The sequence below is a fragment of the Melanerpes formicivorus genome, unplaced genomic scaffold (genome assembly GCF_026170545.1).
Source record: "Melanerpes formicivorus ecotype bairdi unplaced genomic scaffold, bMelFor1.0.p_v2 SCAF_10, whole genome shotgun sequence".
NCBI lineage: Eukaryota > Metazoa > Chordata > Aves > Piciformes > Picidae > Melanerpes > Melanerpes formicivorus.
The window spans coordinates 9,245,648-9,258,466 of record NW_027142362.1 but is presented as its reverse complement, the minus strand read 5'-3'; the positions used below and the strand labels follow the sequence as shown (position 1 = coordinate 9,258,466).

The 12,819-nt window shown below is 42.5% G+C and overlaps 1 protein-coding gene across 2 annotated transcripts in view; it reads right to left on the bottom strand.

Moving 5' to 3' along the window:
- Positions 1–12,819, bottom strand: part of MAP2K5 (mitogen-activated protein kinase kinase 5) — a 161,287-nt gene that overhangs the window by 68,557 nt on the left and 79,911 nt on the right. The window contains exons 14-16 of one of the 2 annotated variants that reach the window (XM_068143547.1): positions 11,739–11,812; positions 10,709–10,759; positions 4,705–4,776 (exon numbers count right to left, since the gene is read on the bottom strand). In XM_068143547.1, coding sequence (XP_067999648.1) covers positions 4,705–4,776; positions 10,709–10,759; positions 11,739–11,812 — 197 coding nt within the window. The remainder of the gene's footprint in view (positions 1–4,704; positions 4,777–10,708; positions 10,760–11,738; positions 11,813–12,819) is intronic. The other variant, XM_068143548.1, reaches the window with a different exon arrangement.

Here is a 12,819-nt window from a genome sequence, read left to right as displayed (position 1 = left end):
AAAGCTGATGATATGTCACTGATCACAAATTTCAGACTCCTTAGAAATTCTCCTGAAGACTCCTGTCCTTGACCAGATTACATAAACCTGAGTCTTTACATCACTTTTATGCAGTTAAACATCTTAGAGTGAAGTGCTTTGAGAGAATCACCTTAAAGCTGATTCTTTAGAGCTTCTTCTCTTATCGCACCCTCTTCAAACATCTTCTCCTCTTTGCCTTTATCATCTGAGCGAGCTCTTCTTATATCTGTCTGTGCTCCCAGCCCAAGTGTGCTGGGAGTCTAAGAGTCCATGAAGCTGACACTGTATGCAACGAGTGTTAGCCCTACTCAGAAGAAATGCCTGTGAGCTTGAAAGGCATGACGGAAGGATGTGTGTTGGATGCATATTGGTGTTCCTGCCTGTGGGAATGCATACAGCCCCAGGACCTCTGTCATATGTCTGCTTGGAACATCACTTCAAGAAGCATCTTACTGCAAAGGTCATAAATGTCACAAACTACTAGAGACCCTCAAAAACTCTCACAAATACACAGATAGCAGAGAACTCTGGTGACTGAAGACTTGAAATAGAAGGTGCAGAAAGGTATCATTAGCCCTGCACACAAGCTCATGGTCTACTTTCAAAACTTACTTGGCTTGTAGCACAAGAGAATCACTTTCATTTCCTGTATTTCAATGTAATCCAATACCTATCATATCTGAAGATATGAGCCCTGGATCTTCTGGCAAGGATCTGGAAGTCTATTCCTATAAGGAAGAAATTTTGTACATCCAAGTTAGTGAGACCCTAGCCCAGGTTGCCTTGAGAGGTGGGAAATGCCTCATCCCTTGAACTGCTGCAGGTCAGGCTGTTTGGGGCTCTAAGCAACCTGCTCTAGTTGCAGACATCCCTGCTGACTGCTGAGGGATTGGACTAGGTGACCTTCAAACGTTCCTTCCAACCCAAACCATTCTATGATATGATTCTATGATTGATATTATTTTGCCCCTATGAACAATGTGGATCAAAACTATTCCTTTCCCTTCCCAAAACTCCCTTCCCTTTCATCTCCTCATGACACACAGGAGACTGGTCCTCAGTATCATCTTGAGAGCATGACATTGCTCTTCAGCAGGCAGCTTTGAGATGGTAAAATCCAGGGGAAAACCAAGAAATAACCCATTGTAGAAGCAGGAAGACTTGAAAATACACCAGCCCTATAGACTGCAACCAACACCCTTCTCACCCTGCTTCTTCAGCCATGGGAAGAAGCTTGGAATTAGATGATCTTTAAAGGTCCCTCCCAGTTCAAACCATTCTATGATTCTGGTCTCTTACAGCAGTCTCCTACCCCAAGAGAAGTGGCTGAGCTGAAGGCGTATCTTCTCCTCAAACCTCCAAAACCAAGTACCACCAGACATTAATGCTATCAAGAACCAAGAGGACGCATTTTATATTCTTTTGGATGCTTTGTACTTCATGCTGCCATGCAAGGTAGGATTAGAGTCACTTTGGAGAGTAACAAGAAATATCAGGCCATTTAAAGTATCCTCCTGAGCAGAGCACAGCTCTTGGAGGCAGCCCAGATCGGTTACAGAGCACACAGAGTACTCGGCCTCAGCCCAGTGGGCTCAGAGTGTATTTTATGACTGAGTTATAAACCCCTGAAAAACTGCTTTTCAAAATGAAAATGCTGACACTGTCTTCAGTGTGGTGACAGCAATGTCATCAGTTTAAATTGAACCTGCTTTGTCAACCTGTGAGCACTTCAATAAAACATCTAAACACCTCATGGAAACACACAAACTGTTTGTGATGATTAAATAGTTTTACAGATGATGGATTAAATTTACTTCATTTCAAAAAATCCTGAAGGAATGCAGAACCCCCCCCCCCAAAAAAAAATGTAGAATAATGATGATAACAACACTAGCAATAAAAGAATCATAGAATTGTTTCAGTTGGAGAAGATCTCTAAGATCATTGAGTCTGACCATCAACCCAACACCTCTGTAGCCATTAAGCCATGTCCCCAGGTGCCATGTCCACAGATTTCCTGAACACCTCCAGGGATGGTGACTCCACCACCTCCATGGGCAGCACATTCCAATGCCTGAAAACACTTGCAGGAAAAAAAGTCGTAGAGAGCAATGAGGTCTCCCCTCAGCCTCCTCTCTTCGGACTGAACAACTGAAGTTCCCTCAGCTACTGCTCACCGGCCCTGTTCTCCAGACCCTTCACCACCTTTGCTGCCCTTCTCTGGACATGCTCCAGCATCTTAATGTCCTTCTTGGACTGAGGAGCCCAAAACTGAACCCAGGATTCAAGGTGTAGCCGCATCAGTGCCCACTACAGGGCCATAATCACTTCCCTACTACTGCTGGCCATCCTATTGCTGATCTAGGCCTGGATGCTGTTGGCCTTCTTGGCCAACAGAGCACACAGCTGGCTCATATTCAGCTGGCTGTCAACCAGCATCACCGGGTCCTTTTCTACCAAACCACTTTCCATTCACTCTGCCCCAAGCCCACAGCTAATAATATGTAAGCAAATATCCTAACACTAACAACAATAATAATGCAGATAGCAACATTTCTTCTTCTCTTGGCCAAGGGAAGACTGAACACTGTCAATTACCTCTTACTTCAAAAGCAACATGAACACTCTCCATGTCTTAAACCTTAGGTGGGACCCACACCACATACTTGTCAAGCTGTGCTATCAAGTTCTTTTGGGGCAGTTTTCTTCACCTCCACAATCATCAGTTCAGTGGCTCATCACACATGGCTTTGCAGTAAAGAAATTACAGGCATTGTAAAGGCTCAGAAAAACGTTAAAGAAGATTTACTTAGCTGCTATTTTATGTCATCCTATGTCACAGCAGCCTTGGCTAACTTGGTCCCACATGTCATTTATTTTACATTAACATGCTCTAACAGCACAAAGTTGCAAGGCTGGAGTATTACATTAGTAAATGGAGAGGACTTGGAATTCCTCCAGCAAATGCCCGCTTCTCTTTTTAACAGTTTCATAAACAAGAACCTGGGCGCCTCCACTCCCAATCCCCACGTCAATACAGTGTTACCTTAATGACAGTGACCTTGCGTGGCTCTTTGAGCATCTTCTTCACCTTTCTGGAGACATTTTTCTAAGCCACTGTCCTTGCTTTCATCATTTAACACATCACTCTTAACCACTTCAATAAAGCAGCGATCATGTTGAGGAGAGGTCTCGGAGGACCAGATGACATGCCAATTAACAAAGCACACGGCATCAAATTGGGTTTTGTACATCTGGTTCACAATACAGTGGTGGAAAGTGAGACTGGGAAATAAAAGGAGTTGAGAAGTTTTAAAAGAGGAGAATCAATGCAAATTAAAGGAGTTTTCCTAGTGTGGGTTAATATAATGTGAAATTCATCCTTCAAAGTGAATCACTTTGGTTGGAAAAGACCTTTAAGATCATGGGGTCCAACCATTTTGTAACTCTGCCAAGTCTGGTGCTAAACCATGTCCCTCAGCACCACATCTCTACAGCTTTTAAGCACTTTCAGGGATGGCAATTCAATCACTTCCCTGGGGAGCCTGTTCTTACAGGAACAAACAACTGCCCCAAGCAGGAGACTTTTTCATGACACTGTCCTTCCGTTGGAGAAGTCTCCTGAGAGTTTATTACTTGAGCTATTAAGGCTTGTTTGTGGCCAGCATGAAGAGAGCTGTATGAACATAACCTAGTGTCACCACCACACCAGAGCTTCCTGTCCCGTCTCCCAGACAAAATACAAGCCAGATTGGATCTTACTGGTCAAGATGCCATCACAACACAGGCATTACTACACAACTTATACACTCTAGATTATCTTTCCTATAAATAATCCTCCATTTTCATGGAGTCATTGGAATTCGTGGTTCTTCAAACGTCTGATGAACCCCAAGCTGAAATAAAAAAAGCCACCTTTCCCCAGAATCAAACCTGACTTTGTTCTGACCAAACCTGCAGAAAGCATGGCTTCTCCTCAATGGCCACATTTATGAGCACATTCTCTTTGAACTGTTTATTCTGATAAGTCTTTCTCCTGTCCTGACCCGTAAAGATGTGATATAGAAATAACATCATCTTCTACCTCAGAGGTGTTGAAAGGATGAAGAACCACAGAACCATTTAGGTTGGAAGACCTTCAAGAAAATCAAGTTCAACCTATTCTGCCTAGTCCACCACTAAGTCATATGTCAAAGCACCACACCCAGACTACAAACACATCCAACCATCAACCCAACACCACCATGGTTATTAAACCATGACCCAAACTGCCATGTCCACTTGTGTTTTGGCTTTTTTTTAACACCTCCAGGGATGGAGACTCCACCACCTCCCTGAGCAGCCTGTTCCAATATCTGAAAACCCTTTCAGTGAAAAAATTATTCCTAGTGTCCAGCCTAAATCTCCCCATGTGCAGCTTCAGGCCCTCTTGTTCTATCACTAGCCCTACTTCTTACCTTCATTTGGAGTTTTATTAGAGGGCTTAAGAGTGTTACTGGGTTGTACAGAGGATGTCACTGAACTGAACACAGGAAGAATAAATCCATTCTAAATCCAGGCGAAAAATGTAGCAATAATTAAAAGCATGCAGATATAGAAGACACAAAGACTACATCAAAATATCTTCATATTAAGATTTGAATTCTGGCAATGTGCACATGAAAATGACAGATTTTTGCTTACCTCCATGAAGGAAATCCCCAGACTCCAGACGTCTGAATGAATTCCATACTGTTCTCCTGAAATCCTCTCAGGCTGCAAAGAAACATCTTAAGATTAGCAAACAAATTTCACAGAACCACAGAACTGCTTAGGTTGGAAAAGCCCTCTAAGATCATAGACTTCAACCGTCAACCCAACATCACCATGGCCACTAGACCATGTCCCTAAGTGCCATGTCCACATGTTTCCTGAACACCTCCAGGGATGGTGACCCCACCACATCCTTGGGTGGCCTGTTCAAATGCCTGACCACTCTTGCAGAGAAGAAATGTTCCTTAACATACAATCTAAACCACCCTACCTGGCATATTTGAGGCCATCTCCTCTCATTCTATCACCTGATACTAGGGAGTTTTGTGTTTTGCACAAAATACAAACCTGTATGTTTTATGCATTTATCTCACAAATATCAGCCCAGGGCAAGCAAATCAATTGAGAAAGCACAAAGAGAGCTGAAAGCTCAACAGCTAACCTGGCAAAGGTGGAGTCACCATCACTGGAGGTGTTTAGGAAGAGACGGGATGGGGTGCTTGGTGCCATGGTTTAGTTGATTAGATGGTATTGGATGATAGGTTGCCATGGGTTAGTTGATTAGATGGTATTGGATGATAGGTTGGACTTGATCTCAAAGATCTCTTCCAACCTGGTCTGGTCTGGTCTGGTCTAGTCTAGTCTAGTCTATTCTTCAAACACCACTTATTTTTGCCTCTCTGCAAGTGGAAAGGGCTTGGTACTGCTCAGGCTTGCAGCCACACGTGGCTATGGACCTTATAAAGTTGACTTTGCCTGGTTTAGCCAACATAAAAAGCTTGCAGGCACGCAGCAAAGCACAAGGTCAAGTTGTGCGAGTCCAGTGGTATACACATTTATTGCTAAGCCCAGGTGAGCTACCAGGAAACAAGATTCTGATGTTGAGTCAAGGGAATGGGGAGTAACTGGTTTAAGAAGCAAAGTTATTGAAGCCAAAAGAATCAATGAAGTCACATGCCAGCAGTTTTATTTTATATACTTTTTAATTTTAGTTTTGACCTATGGAAAAAAAAAAAAGAAAAAGGAAAGAAAATATCACTCCAAAGTATTAATAGCAGGCTTAATGCCTCATGAAATAGAATGCTGTAAAATATAACTGCTAGTTTTTACTTGAAAGCTACAATTTAAGCATTTCCAAGGTCAAGTACAGCATGAAATGTAACAATAAAAGGCTCCATGAGACTTCTCTCCCCACTGTGCTGTTAATGCACCTGTCTAGCCCAGCCACCTACAAAGCACTGGCTGTATTTTTAGTCTTTAATAATCCAGAGACCTTTTTTAGAAGGCAAGCTCCCAAATTAGTGCCAGCCCAATGTGTTTTCGGATGTTTACTCTGCACTGCTAATCCCAGGTCAAGAGCTTTTAGCGCAGCTTGAATGTTAAGTAAAAAACACGCTGCTGCCTGTGTTATCTTTAAAGGTAGCCTTCCCTAGCTGCCTTCACCGACAAAACACCCCAGAAGCAACAGGAATTAAATCTTTTTGACCAAGTCTCACTGATTTTGAGCTGAACAGTGGCCATTTTGGGGGGGTATTTATTTTTACTTATTTGTTTTAAGAATAATTCTAGCTCTGTATAACTAACTGAAATAAGATTTTTTGGGGACCACTGTTCCAAGTCATGATTCTATGAATCTATGAGTCGATCAATCTGTGAATGCATGATTCTATCTCCATCGTAAGAAGGACACAGAGCTGTTGGAGCCAGGCCAGAGGAGGGCCACAGAGACGATCCAAGGGCTGCAGCGTCTCTGCTGTGAGGATAAGCTGAGGGCACTGGGGTTGTTCAGCCTAGAAAGGACAAGGCTCTGGGAGGACCTTATAAGCTGCCTTCCAATACCTGAAGGGATCCTGCAGGAAGGCTGGAAAGTGACTTTTCATAAGGGGGTCTAGCAACAGGACAAGAGAGAATGGTTTGAAGCTGAGGGAGAGTAGGTTCAGACTGGATATTAGGAAGAAGTTCCTGAGTACGAGGGTGGTGAGACTCTGGAATAGGCTGCGCAGGGAGGTTGTGGATGCCTCCTCCCTGGGGGTGTTCAAGGCCAGGTTGGATGAGACCTTGAGCAGCTGAGTCTAGTTGAGAGGCATCCCTGCCCATGGCAAGGAGGTTGGAGCAGATGATCTCTAAGGTCCCTTCCAACCCAAGCCATTCTAGGATTCTATGATCTGTAAATCTGTGATTCCACAACTAGCACAGGTCAGCACATCTTTGAAATGCTCACAACAGCATCCCATAGGGATCTGATTTTAAAGCACCTTTTCACACTGACAAAGATCCTCATCAAAATGCGGACAAGCAGCCAAAAATGTATATTGATATTTAAAATATCACAAGTTATAACATAATAGAGTATCAGCTGTCCCGGCCCAGTGTGGGCCCTGCAACTGGGGCTGTGCCATGGATCGTTTTGGTGGAGGTGAGACCCTGTTTTTGCCTAAACCACCAAATCAGATGCAGAATTCACACTGAGCAACATTAAATTCTTCATTCTTGCTTTACAAGTATTTTCTTTATATATATATATGTGTATATATATATATATATACACACTCTAAGATGTGTGTTTTAAGATGTATTTTATATATCTTTATATTTATGTATCTTTATATAATGCATATATTTATATAGTCTATAGGTTTTAGGCAGTCTCTATATCTTTGTATTTTGTATGGGTATAAATATATGCCTCTTTTATATATTAGGCACTTACATGTTATAATTACATAAAAATAGATTTGTAAATATTAGCTATAACATTTATAAATGTAAACATTACATACTTTATAAATGTATTCTATTCTAGATAAATAAATAAATAAATGTTGTACATACTTCCTAAATCCACAGGCCATTCTACATAAATTCCATTTCTTCCTCCCTCTATATTAACTATTTTACTTCTTTTATATCTATATCTATCCATCTATCTATATTCTATACATTTATATATAAAACACAAGCTCAAGTTTTAAACAGCAGCTTATGTTTAGAAATTCTTTGTCCACAGACTATCATGGCCAGTAAACCACTTGCTCCTTGACACACAAAAAAAATCCAGTCTGATGAATTCCAAAGCAGGGAAAAGCAGATGAGAAGAAGAAGAAGAAAAAGTGCAACACACAGATCAACCTGAAGATAGGTTGGACTCGATGATTCTCGAGGTCCTTTCCAACCTAAGTGATACTGTGATAAGCAGCTCTATCAAAAGAGATTTTTTGCTTGTTGGTTTTCAGCAGAACCTCCTTTTTTTTGGTTTTTTTTTTTGTAATGGTTTCAAATTCACTCAGTCTGCCAAGGCAAAGCAAGGCTTCATTATTTTCTGATGGGTAGACTATGAGTTTGATCACGACAAAGAACTCATCGAGCAAGCGGAACAATCTGGAGACAAGAAATCAGATCAAGTGATCATTTTGGCTTAAATCTCCCTTTTGCAATTAATAGATGCCTGCATCACATTCATCCATAAAAAATAAGGAGAGGGGGAGGAAAGAAAAAGTAATTTATTTAATGTACACCTGGGAAAGAGAATAGTAATCTTGACCTGAACGCTAAAAGCATAATACAATTGAATTCTTCGATCTGCTTAAGACCACTCTAAGAGTAACAACTGAGTTGGAAAAGTTGATTAATTTGAAGCTGTTTATTTGTTTGATTTGCTCTATTCCAGGTCTTTTAGAAAATGGAGGCACAGAGGCTTACTAGTGAAGGTGGAAATACATTAGAAAAGATATTTTTTCCCCTCCCTCCCTTTTCTAGTTTACATTTTTCTGCACATAACATTCTGATGACACAGGATAGCCCAAGTCTTTCTAGGATGAGTGTTTCAGAAGCCACATAATGACTACACCTTGACTAGAAAAGCACTTAGTAAACAAATGGACACCCTGGTCTGCTTTCTTCTTACAGGAAAGTAAGGGGAAAAAAAAATACCTGAAAGCGATTAAAGGTCATGGATTTCTCTCTCCTCTTCCCTGAGGTTTGAAAAACACAACTAGCAACCACTTGGTATTGTTCACACTTTGTTTTTTAAACAAGCTGAGCACTTAAAAGATAAATAAATAAATTACTACATAAGTAGTTTTGTGAAAGAATTCTAATGGTTAAAAATAGAAGGCAACTGTTGATGTGCTGCTCTAAACCGAAGCATTCAAGTTTTTCACAAATGTTAAATTAAATGGAGGATTAAAAGTAGTAAATATATTATCTAATGAAAACTAGATGCTAACTTGTGTCATTTATTTCCAGACTGGCTCCCCTCACTTATATAAATGACATGAACCTCACGTAACAGTTGTCAGGACAGCTAGAATCATAGAATCACAGAATGCTAAGGGTTGGAAGGGACACCCACAGCAGCTTGCCAATGGCCAGGTGGGTTTGGAAGCCCTCCAGAGGAGACTCCACCACCTCTCTGGGCAGCCTGCTCCAGTGCTATGCCACCCTCATATTAAAGAAGTTCCTCCTCATGTTTAGATGGAATTTCTTATGTTCAAACTGGTGCCTACTACCTCTTGTCCTGTCAGTGGGCGCCACTAAAAAAACCTGGCCCCATCCTCCTGACACCCACCTTTTAAGTATAAACATTGATAAGATCCCCCCGTCAGTCTTCTCCAGGATAAAAAGCCCCAAGTCCCTCAGTCTTCTTTCCTAGAGCAGCTATTCTAGTCCTCTAATTATCTTTGCAGCCCTTTGCTCTTCTGTCTCAAGCAGTTCCCTGTCACTCCTGAACTGGGAAGTCCAGTACTGGATCCATTACTCCAGATGAGGCCTTACCAGGGCAGAGTAGAGGGGGAGGAGAACCTCCCTTGACTTGCTTGCCTCAGTGGTGTGGACATTACACAACATGCAATTTAATGCCCTAATATTACCAGTCCAAGTATTTTCAGGTCCAAACTTCTACAGCAGCTTCACATGGGAAACACATACACAGAAGCTTTTAAACTAAAGCAGAGTAGATTTAAGTTAGACATAAGGAGTAGTGAAATACTGGAGCAGGTTGCCCAGAGAGGTGGGAAGGTGCCATCACTGGATCCATTCCATATCATAATTGATGGGTCCTGAGCAACCTGATCTAGTTGCAGGTGTCCCTGCTCACTGCAGGGTGATTGGACACAATGACCTTCAAGGGTCCCTTCCAAGCCAGTGCATTTTATGATTTTATGTTGAGACATCAACAAGCCCATGAGACGTCTGCTCAGGTTTCAATGCTTTGCTAAAGGTGCCAAATCTGCTAAAGGCTTGGAGCAGCAGCTGCCAAACTATGGACAGTAACAGGCTGTCAATGGGGCTGCAGAGAGATGTAGGCTATCTGTGGAACAGTGGGCTTAGATTGTTGGACTGGCTCTTGTCTTTGTTCCCAGTTATTAAATGCAGTAAAGACAACTAGAAGTACATGACAGAACACCACTCCTCCAGTGTTACTCTTCCCTACTGTCAAGAAGAGCAGTGGTCACAGGGCTGGTAGGTGAGCACAGATAGAATGCTCACAGACTGGTTTGGGTGGGAAGTGACCTTTCAAGGTCATCAGACTGGTTTGGATAGGGAATGACCTTTCAAGGTCCTGCAGTCAGCAGGGATATCTCAACTAGAGCAGGTTGCTCAGAGCCCCAAACCACCTGACCTGGAACAGTTCCAGGGTTGGAGCTACCACATCTCTGGACAAGCTGGGCCAGGGTCTCACTGCTCTCAACATTAAAAATGTCTCCCTTTTCTCCAGTCTGAATCTTCCTCTTTTAGTTTAAATAGGAAGGGAATGGGTCTGGGCGACGGCGAAAGGGAGCCGTTCCGTGGCATGCACAGTTAAGACACCGCTTATGCTGGGGACAGGGAAGAGATGACATTTGAGAATTGATGCAGAGCACCTCCTGCATTCCACAGAACAAGGCTGTGAACAAATACTTCTACTTAAATGCTACTCCTGCATAAATCCACTTACCGCCATATAAGCATTTGTTCCAACATACGTCTTGGCTATAGAATTCACCAGCTATCAGACAAAACAGTCTGTTAGAACAATATAAAGATAATGTGGAAATAAAATGGGCAATTATTCCTCATTTAACCTACAATCATCATTCCTATAAATCAACGAAAAATTATGGAAAGGGGAACAAATTTATCTGCGGAGGCATTAAAAATGATTAAATCTCTCTGGTGTTGGGAATGAGAGTTCCAATTTAAACAAGCACTGCATTACAGTTTATGGCAGATAACCTTAAACAATTCTGTTAAACAGGATGCTTATGGCTTTAGTACCCCAAACTAGTCGGACATAAAAAAGTCAATTTGAAGTAGGATTGAGCGCGCTCGTTGTTTTTCCTCTTTTCCCCTCCCTTTGCAGTCAGCTGGCTCAAGATGTGAATAAAGCCACAATTCATCACTTTGAATGCAACCAGCACTAAATACGCTGGAGGGACAACAGATTCTGACAACTCATAATACAAGGCTGACCTTCTCTTTGGTCCTCGTGTTTGGCTGAGAGGAAAGGTGCTGAAATTCAAATCAACATCGCAGCGAGCTCACGGGTCACTATCAGAGAAGTTCTCCAGGGATGCCCAAAATGGAAATTAATTAAAATTTGTGCTGCACATTGTAAAAGCCCACTACTATTGTTAGTCCCAATATTAATTTTTATTGTGGGCCAGTTGGGCTCCCCAGACACGTCTCTCGTTCTGCCCTCCCTTTTGTCTGGCCGGAACGCTTTCATATCAAAGCTGCATATCAATGAAGTTTGCTATTCGTAAGTAGTAATTACAATATCAGCAGTTTTTACTGTCATTAAACAATGAACAATCATATTCAGATGAAGAAAAGTCGCCCAGAGATTAAAGCTGAATAGGGTGGTCCCAGCAGAGGGGAGCTTGCTGTGGGGCTGGCTGTCTGGCAGCCAGGTGATTTTGACATGAGGGAAGGGGAAAAAAAAAACCCAGAGAGAGAGAGGGATGAGTATCAAAATGGGGAATTACCTGGGTGCTCACCCCGAAGTCACACAGCTTCACCTGGCCTCGTGTGTTCACCAACATGTTAGATGGCTTCACGTCTGGGGAGGGGGGAAAAAAGAGAGGATTTAATCCATGTCATGAAATCACAGAATCATTTTGGTTGGAATCAAAATTGCTTTGGTTGGAATAAACCTTTATTTATTTAGAATAAACCAAACCAGGTTGGAAGAGACCTTCAAGATCATCGTGTCCAACCCATCAACCAATCCAACCCACCCAAACAGCTAACCCATGGCACCAAGCACCCCATCAAGTCTCCTCCTGAAAACCTCCAATGACGGCGACTCCACCACCTCCCCGGGCAGCCCATTCCAATGGGCAATCACTCTCTCTGTGTAGAACTTCTTCCTAACATCCAACCTGAACCTCCCCTGGCACAGCCTGAGACTGTGTCCTCTTGTTCTGGTGCTGGCTGCTGGGGAGAAGAGACCATCATCTGCCTGTCTACAACCTCCCTTCAGGTAGTTGTATAGAGTGATAAGGTCACCCCTGAGTCTCCTCTTCTCCAGGCTGAGCAACCCCAGCTCCCTCAGTCTTTCCTCATAGGGCTTGTGTTCCAAATCCCTCACCAACTTTGTTGCTCTTAAAAGACCTCCAAGATCACAGAGTCCAACTGTCAACCTAAGACCATCACAGCCATTGAGCTACATCCTGAAACATCGTGTCCACGTGTTTCCTGAACACCTTTACACCATACTACATAAGCAAAAAATAGCAGAAACCCAAGATCTTAAAGGAGTGAGGGATGGGTATAGCCATTTTAAGCTGGGGAATGGTTCCTTCATTTTCCTTAAATACTGGATCAGTATCACATAGATCTACATACTGGGGATGCTGCTAAAATGGTAGCAAAGACTCAAATGCTTGTAAGGGTTGATGTGCCACTGGTCTCTGCATGCCCAGGCAGCTTATTCCCAAGCCTGGCTATTTCCTTAAGCATCCAAGCAACACTTCCATAACAGCTTCTGCTGCAGGAGAAGACAAGACCAGGCTCTGATTCCCCCAAACCAACCTTTAACCTAACACCACCATGGCCATTAAACCA